This window comes from Triticum urartu, chromosome 7 (assembly GCF_003073215.2).
Source record: "Triticum urartu cultivar G1812 chromosome 7, Tu2.1, whole genome shotgun sequence".
Classification (NCBI taxonomy): domain Eukaryota; kingdom Viridiplantae; phylum Streptophyta; class Magnoliopsida; order Poales; family Poaceae; genus Triticum; species Triticum urartu.
Window position 1 is genome coordinate 686,432,333 of NC_053028.1, and position 8,327 is coordinate 686,440,659.

The window sequence follows — 8,327 nt, forward strand, 5'->3', positions numbered from 1 at the left end:
GACGGAAGAATTACTAAGGCTGCGACATATTGCAGATGATGACACTTCTTTTGTGTGCAACTCGGCAGACGATTCATGGCGTCATGCCTTGATTAACCGTCGGTTGTCCAAGTGTGATTGGGCTTTGATGGATGAGGATTTACTGTAGCACAAGTTAGCATGCAATCATGAAGATGCAAAACTATGGCTGTCCATCATGCAGGATTCCGTCAGTGAGCAAGAGTTTACAAGGATCCTAGTTACTCTATTGGCAGAAGACATGAAAGGAGGATGTTGTAGTTCCAAGACCCTTTAGTTATTCATGAAGCAAGAGAAGCAAATGACCTTGCTAGGGCCTCGGTTTCTTTGGCCACTGGTCATTATTTCTGGTTATCCACCACTCCTGATGTTTTATTTGTACCGGATGTTATTGTCGTTTAAACAAAGTGTGGTGGTGACCCCTTAAAAAAAACTTAAAGGCGGGGTAATACAACAATGCCAACCTGTTTCTGGCTGAACCAAAACTCCTAATTCGTCACTTCAAAAAATATTCTAGAAAAAACCCCCTACTCCATATTAAGAGCAAGACCAACCAACGCATCCATGGTGGATCCGTCCTCTGCTTTCTTCTCACGTTGTTTCCTCATGTATCGCTCAACGTTGCATCCGGTAAAAGCGAGCCCGAAGGCTGTTATCATGTTTTGGTACTTGAAGTCGGCTCGCATGAACACCCTTACACCGTCGTCCAACGACAGCTCGCTCGCACCCCTCGCCGCGTCCACTTCTGGCCCGAGACCTACCGATTGGACTGGTGGCGGATGACCCTACAATGTTTCAAGGAAATCAGAGAGTGTTTCTTTTTATTTCCTCCGCAAAAAGGAAAAAAAGAAGAAAAGAGCTCCGGTCGGTTGAAGATCATGGCATGGGATGAGACGCGAACCTGAGGAACGTGGCTGGTGGAGAAGAGACGAGGACGAGGAGCTAGCGGTGGCGCCGGGCGGCGGGCGAGGATCCCGCGGTGCAGGAGACGCCGGAGCACGGACGCCAACATGTTGTCTGGCGCGTGATCTCCTGAACTTCTTGTTCTGTAGGCGTGATCTTCCTTCTTGCCCTGAGGGCAAAATACGCTGCTCGAGAAATTAGATAGGGAGTGCCTGGAACTCATTCGAATGAGAAATAAAATGGTCTCAGTCGAATGACGTGGGTGATGACGTTGCACGTTATTTGTCGCAGGCCGATCACCTGGCAGACCGAGACAGGCTCCTCTCTCCCCCGCACAATTGGGTTGAAAACTTCTCCCTTGTTGGTTGTTGGTTGTGGGCCTTTGTGTTGTGGGCCTTTTTTGGGTTGTGGGAAAGGTTGTGGGCTTTTTTGGGTTGTCACGAGAAAACATAAAGAGCCCGGGATACACACAAAGAGAGAAAGCTGCTCTGCTTTTCTCGATCACTTTTTCTTCCCAGGTGATCTCCCATGTCCCTAGGGTAAACCTAGCCCCCCAACCCCCCCAAAGACACATCCCTCGTCCCTCTTCTTCCACCTCCCCAACCCTCCACGCCGCCACCCCCAACCTTTCCCCTCTAATCTATCAAAATTAAGGAGATGAACTCACTCAATTTGCTCAAAAACAGCAGAAAACTTTGAAGAACTCTGAAAAAGTTGGAGGAGAGAGAAGAAATACAGGGGAAGCTGCTCATGGATGCATGGAGAGGTCCAGGAGCAGACAACACTCACCAGGGTATGTTCCTCCTCCTCCCCCCAGATCTAGTTCTGCTTTGTGTTGATCCTTACACAGGAAATCGAGTAGAACATTCAAGACTTAGAAAAATAGGGGAAAAGAATTGATTTTCGTTGTGAATAAAATAGACAAGGGTTGTTTTTTACAGAAAAAAGTTGTGAACAGAAATGTCCATACATGACAATTTTTGCTTTGCTTGCAGCTATATTTGATGCATATGGAGCTTATCTTCATGGTTCTCAGGTTAGTGTCCTGAAAAAACAGAAAAGTGATGATTGTTATCAAACTAAAAATGAATTTTGCACTTTGCTTTGCCTAAAAAGAGTCTCTGAAACTACACAATGCAGGGCACCCATATAAGCCAGCAACAACAATGGTTAAGTTCTGCTTCTCTGAATCAAATACCATATCATGCATACCCCTGGATGCAACACCCAGTGTATGTTGCTGCTGATGACAATACAATGCATGGGAATGATCAAAACAATGTAATGCATACATCTCTCTTTTGTAGCTACAATAATGTTGACAGCACAGAGGTATTTCCACCTTGCCAAAAAAAACTGTCTTTAAATAGTCTGAAAACACTGTTGTGCGCAGGTGAGCTTTCATACAAACCTGAGGGGAGACACTTCAAAGGGAAAGTCCACTCAAATGTCTCCACCACTCCAACACCTTGTAAGTATTTTGCGAAAAAAATTCTGTCGTGACCAATAGAAGGGGGAAAAAGGCACCAAGACTTTGCTGATATTTTTCATAAAAAATGAATGAATGTGCAGGTAGATACCATGGTGCATGATGCTCCCATATCATACATGCAACTGCTCCTTGCTGCTGAACAAGAGGTTCTTTGCCCATCCACCTCCCCCTAACAGACTTGTCATATATGTTGATGTATAGTAGTAAAATTAATTCTTTTGACATAGAATCCCAAAAAATGTATAGTAATAAAATGTACTCTTTCAATGATATGTATGTGCACAAAGAATAAACTGCTGTTGTCAGCAGTACAAAATCGACAAAAAAGTAACTGAATGGTGTTTTTACTTTTCAGGGGGCTAGATACGGATCCTCACAATCGCAAGAAGATCACCTAGTCCGTACTGAGGTAGGTTTTTTGGATATATGTGTGCATGTTGGGTAGAACTATGGAAAATTCTCTGATTGTTCTTTGTTTTTCTGGAAAAAAAAACTGCAGAATGATATGTACATGATAACTGGGCGATATGGGAGATCATCCGAAGATACAGCCCGGCCTGATGCTCGTTCTGCAGATCAGTGTTTGTGTCAACTTGATACACAACATGAAGAAGAGGTGGAACCTTTTGTTGACAACCATTTTACAGAAAGCTTGAATGATTTGAACTGGGACAGAGATATGGAGATGGATGGAGGAAACAAAAACTGCTTGATAGATTCAACTGATAATCCTTCTGACAGTGATTCTGAGGATGATCTTCCTCCAACGTTGTTGCAAAGAAGCTCTGATATGACTGCTGTAACTGCTGGACAACAAGAAAATAGTGGTGCAGCTGATGAAGTTGAACAATTGACACATGAAGATATACTGATTTTCCTTGAAAATGACAGTATAGTTGCTGCCCAGAGTTCTAGTCAGGAAGTGCGTAGCCATCACGTACCCCTTGTGAACATGGTCTTTGATACGGAGGATGCAGCTTACACCTTTTACAATGAATATGCCTCAATTGCTGGATTTTCTGTGAAGAAGGCAGCCCGCTTTTGTGGCAAGAAACAAGGTGGCAGTGCATCAACTCGGCTAACTTTCAAGTGCAATCGGTTAGGAAAAGTAATTGATGAAGAAGAACAAGAGAATAGGAGGAAGAAACGACGTGAGACAAGGCAACAGAAAACAGGACAAGAGCCCTATCGGAACGCGAGGAAGAAAAAAGCAAACACCATTGCAATAACAGGGTGTAAAGCTCAGCTCATTGTCGTGAAGAAGGATGAGAAGTGGGTGATAACAACCATAAACCTAGAACACAACCATGATTTGAGTCCTCACACAGAAGTGAAATACCTTCGTTCTCATAAGCACATGACGGAGGAGGAGAAGCTCCTAATCCGAACATTCAATACTGTGAAGCTACCAACAAGAAAAATAATGGCAATCCTAAGTTACTTGAGAGGTGGAAACACTCCTTATACCAAAAAGCATGTCAGCAATGTTAGGACAGCCATTGGCAAAGAGAGCAATCAAAATGACATGATGCAGGTGCTAACATATTTCAGGAAGAGACAAGCTAAAGATCCACAATTTTACTATGCGTTCAAGACAGCTAAAGTCTCTGATGAAGCAAGTAAAGTTTTGTGCATTTTCTGGGCTGACGGGTATTCTAGGAAGATGTACGAGCTGTACGGAGACTGCCTCAGCTTTGACACAACATTTAAGACAAACAGATACAACCTTCCATTTGCTCCCTTTGTTGGAATCACAGGACATGGCCAAAACTGTTTGTTTGCTTGCTCTATCATTGAGAATGAAACAGCTGACACCTTCCAATGGTTGTTTGAGACGTTCTTGCATTGCATGGGTGGCAAATATCCATCCACAATCATCACAGATGAGGATGCTGGGATGAAGACAGCTATCCCTCTAGTTTTCCCCCATATCTGCCACAGACGTTGTTTGTTTCATATTAAAAAGAAGGCTGAGGAAAAATGTACTAGGACTTTTGCTGCAAATAAAACCCTGCATGATGATTTCAGTGACATCATACACAACTCTCTGACGGTGACTGAGTTTGAGAACTTGTGGACACAGATGCTCCAGAAATACAACATTGGGCATGTGAAGTATTTCCAAATCATGTGGAAGAAAAGGAAAAGGTTTGTCCCTGTGTATTTCAAGAAGAACTTATTCCCCTTCATTCACTCTACTGCACTTAGTGAAGGCACCAATGCCATATTCAAGGACAACATCACGTCAACTCACAACGTGATAAGCTTCCTACAAGAGTACCAGAAGATTTCAGAAACTATACAAGATAAGGAGCGGGAGCAAGACTCTATCACTAGAACAACTTCGCCAACATTGTGGGCATGAAGTGAACTTGAGTTGCAAGCTGCAAAAATGTACAACCGAAAGATATTTTACAGATTCCAACAACAGATAAAGTTTGTGTTGAATTTGCATGTTGAAGAGGTTGAGAGAAATGTGAAATATGAAGTTTACAAGAGACCAATGCTAGCTGAAAAAGATTTCAGAACAAGAAGATTTATTGTGATTGTGAACATGCAGCAACAGGAGTTCAGTTGTATTTGTGGGAAATTTCAGAAGGATGGCATTGTGTGCAGCCATGTCTTGAGAGTACTTTCTCATCTCAACATGTCTATGCTGCTAGAGAAATATTACATAGACAGGTGGAGGCCAAAAAATACAAAGGACATACGGGACATCCGTTTCAATGTTCCTTTGGAACTGACTGCTGGAAGTCAACACTTAAGGTATACCTTGCTCTCCAACAGGCTCAATGAGATGGCCTCAGATGGTGCATCAACAAACAGAAAATATCTATATGTTGTAGCAGGAAGTGAAAGGGTGCAACAGAGGTTGGATGAGATGACTAAAGAAGATGAACTTGCAGAAGCACAACAAGCAAATATTGACAAGGACACAACAGAGTTTGATGTAGGACCGCATCCTGATGGCTATGGGGACAATCTTCAGGATCCTGATGTTGCAGTATCAAAAGGGCGTCCACAAAAAGGACGTTACAAAACTTTCATGGAAGGTTTACTATCTAAACAGAAAGTCACATGCAGTCGTTGTGGGGAGCCTGATCACTATAAAAATAGTTGTACGGCAAGACCTGAAGATATCGATTTGGCTCACAAAGAAAAAGTCAGCCGCAAACATGTCTCAGGTTTCCCAGAAAAAAACTTTTTCTTTTCAGTGTTAGCAAGTATTTTTCAGCATAAAAACTGGACTTGTACTTCATATGATTGATTTTGATGAATTGTTTATGCCCTAAAATTTTTGCAGCCTCTGCTGGGACATCTACAGAGAAGCAGCCAGCTCATGCAAAACCGAGCAAGAAGGCGAGAAAAGGAAACTGAGAAACTGGGTGCTACAAGTTCAAGAAGGCATTGGTTTGGTTTTTTGATTGTCCCTGCGAGCACTGAAAAAAATGTAAAAATGAGCCAAGTGTGGTCCTCGTTCTGCCAACGAACAGAAACCAAAGAAAAGAACTATATGATGGTTCATGGATGATAGCACTTTTGCTATACTATTTTAAGAAAAATGCTGATGTTTCTATCTTTTATTTGTACTGTGAAAAAAACTAGGGAAAAAATGTTTCCCGTGGGGGTAGCGACACTTACATTACCCCAGTTGGTTACTTAAGGTTCTTGATCCACTTTTTTGCTTGTGCTATTTAGCTAGCTTCTGTCCAGTAAGAATTTTGAAAACCTGCACAAAAGAAAGAAGGAGGAGAAGTGATAGAAACAAGAGGAGAAAAAACATGAAAGAAAATGTTCTGGTTAATATCTAGGCGGGGGAGAAAAATCAAACTTTAAAAAATAAAAAATAATCATAAAAATGCTTAAGAACCGATGTTTGATATTGATCTGAAAGCAACATTATACACATGGGATTGTTTTCTGGTTAATGACCAGTTTCTAAAACTATGCATATGACGGTAAAAAAAATCCTTGAGGCCAAAATACACGCACTGCTTTACATTTTGGATTCGCTTTCAGGTAAGAAAAGGAAAAAAAAGAAAATAGAAAAAAATTGTATCGTTCCTCCATGTACACTGGAAATTTTGTCGTCTCGTTAACTTTTGGGATTGTTTTTCATCATCTTGCTGAAGAACCTTCTAGTATTGTTCTTCCATGTATGACAGAAATATTCTAGTTGATTGACCTGCTTGCCCATGTGAGGATGTACAAAAAAATGAACTAGTTAGAAACCTTAAAATGAGAGACAAGAAAAAGGATATTTGTTTACAGTTGCAAACGCAAAAAAACATGACAGATGGGAAAAATAGGGGAAAAGATATACAGTTCTGTATCACAAGTCCTTGACAAGTGTCTTTGCTTCATCTATTTCGTTGTGAGTGCTGAATAGTAGATCAACAGCAAGTCTCACGCGCGCATCTGGAACATCTTTTGATTGGAATACTGTCTGCAGCGGGTTCCTGGCTCGATAATTTTGCATCTTGTTTATTGTGAAAATTCCACAATCATCGCTATTTCGGGGGGGGGGGGGTGAGAAAAAGGAAAAACCAAGAGATGAGGAAAAACAACTTAAAAACATTAGAGCGAATAAAAATATAGTTGATATTTCATATGAAAAAATGGTATTGGAAAAAGTTGTTTATGATTTACCTCCCTACTTGTTTCGGTAATACTGGATATGCTGTTTGATATTGATTGAACCGCATGTTTCTCAGGTTAGCATCACGCCACGCTTTGATAAAGTTTGTTATCAGAAAAAAAAATCATATAATAAGACAACGAAATCTTGGGGGAAGAGAGAAGAAAATAAAATTCTCTTGATTTTCTTTAAAAAGGAAGGATGCATAACCATCATGTTCTTGATGTTCGTGTGGTACTCGCTGTTTTCTGCGTACTTTGAGTCAAGGAATATGAACTGTCGTGCTTTCAAGTCGACGAGGAAGACGAACCAATGATCCTCATGAAGAGTAGGAAAGAACAACTATAACGAACAAGAAGAAAAAATAAAAATGTAGATGGAATTCAAGAAACCATAATTCAATGACTTCAAAAGTGTTTTGATGAGCAAAAAATGGCTTGAGACATTACTTCATTGCTCAGCTCTAGTCGTCTTGCTTTCCCTGCTCCGTGGAAGCTCCTTAGAACTTTATCTTTGAAAGATAGTCTCCCCACTTCAGTCCTCCACTTCTCCAAAAAGTACTCCTATTACAAACAAACAAAAAGAAAAGAAAGATAAAATTAAAGTTTCAACTAAAAAAGCGAGAGATAAACAAACATCAAAACAAGATTGTATTGGAACTCACTGCCGCCGTGTGGAAAAAGTAGTGCCTCTGGGATGTTCTGGGGTGGTTATCTCTGAATAATTTTCGACAATATGCATTGATGACATATGACTCCACCCACCCTGATGGTTTGAATGAATTGCCTAGTTGTTCCAATGATACCCTGCATTTATCAATCTCAATTGCCCAGTAGTCCCTGCATTTTCATGATTTGTCCGCAGAAAAATGTCAGTGCAAGGGGGGAACTGCTATATACAATTCAAATGCACAAAAACAAGGAAGAAAAAAAAACACACACACGAACAACTCAACAAAAATTCGGTGGTCTGGGAGGGAAAAAAGTGTCCTAACCCTTTGTAGTAATTATTCTCGCTTAGGAGTAAGATGTTGTGATATAGATGAAGTTCGTATTCCATGATGGGCCCCCTGTCTTGGTCATAAGGCGAGCACAAAAATTTGCTTGGTTGTACTACCCTTTTAGGTGGTATATTTTCTTTGCCCCTAGAGCTGCTTGTACTCCCTAAGAAGAGTCTGGTGTTATAGTGCTCATCTGATCTATCAACTAAGTTACTGCAGGACTATTTGAAAGGACTTTGACTGGGGATTTGGACCTCTGGTGATGCCTGGAAAAA

The 8,327-nt window shown here is 41.1% G+C and overlaps 4 protein-coding genes and 1 long non-coding RNA gene across 6 annotated transcripts; 3 read left to right on the plus strand and 2 right to left on the minus strand.

Annotated features, from left to right (window-relative positions):
- Positions 1-362: 362 nt before the first annotated feature.
- Positions 363-2,395, minus strand: LOC125523874. Of its 2 annotated transcripts, XR_007290469.1 has the most exons (4): positions 2,333-2,395; positions 1,892-1,966; positions 920-1,762; positions 363-803 (listed from the first exon to the last, which is right to left on the minus strand). It is a non-coding gene; the product is annotated as an uncharacterized LOC125523874 (long non-coding RNA). The 2 variants fall into 2 exon arrangements; XR_007290468.1 differs by having other exon boundaries at positions 920-1,966; positions 2,333-2,390.
- On the plus strand, positions 1,581-2,448 carry LOC125523873. The gene is made up of 4 exons (XM_048688936.1): positions 1,581-1,714; positions 1,917-1,957; positions 2,062-2,202; positions 2,315-2,448. The coding sequence occupies exons 1-4, from the start codon at positions 1,672-1,674 to the stop codon at positions 2,429-2,431; spliced, it is 342 nt and encodes a 113-aa protein (XP_048544893.1). The 5' UTR covers positions 1,581-1,671; the 3' UTR covers positions 2,432-2,448.
- A 51-nt stretch (positions 2,449-2,499) lies between these two features.
- Positions 2,500-4,778, plus strand: LOC125519416 (protein FAR1-RELATED SEQUENCE 5-like). The gene is made up of 3 exons (XM_048684229.1): positions 2,500-2,559; positions 2,769-2,822; positions 2,913-4,778. The coding sequence occupies exons 1-3, from the start codon at positions 2,503-2,505 to the stop codon at positions 4,776-4,778; spliced, it is 1,977 nt and encodes a 658-aa protein (XP_048540186.1). The 5' UTR covers positions 2,500-2,502.
- Positions 4,607-6,179, plus strand: LOC125523871 (protein FAR1-RELATED SEQUENCE 5-like). Its single transcript, XM_048688934.1, has 2 exons — positions 4,607-5,598; positions 5,718-6,179. The coding sequence occupies exons 1-2, from the start codon at positions 4,806-4,808 to the stop codon at positions 5,789-5,791; spliced, it is 867 nt and encodes a 288-aa protein (XP_048544891.1). The 5' UTR covers positions 4,607-4,805; the 3' UTR covers positions 5,792-6,179.
- A 120-nt stretch (positions 6,180-6,299) lies between these two features.
- Positions 6,300-8,289, minus strand: LOC125523872. The gene is made up of 7 exons (XM_048688935.1): positions 8,047-8,289; positions 7,717-7,891; positions 7,502-7,615; positions 7,263-7,394; positions 7,064-7,164; positions 6,738-6,924; positions 6,300-6,599 (listed from the first exon to the last, which is right to left on the minus strand). Exons 1-6 carry the CDS (start codon positions 8,109-8,111, stop codon positions 6,747-6,749), a joined length of 765 nt encoding a protein of 254 aa, XP_048544892.1. The 5' UTR covers positions 8,112-8,289; the 3' UTR covers positions 6,300-6,599; positions 6,738-6,746.
- Between the last annotated feature and the right edge of the window lie 38 nt (positions 8,290-8,327).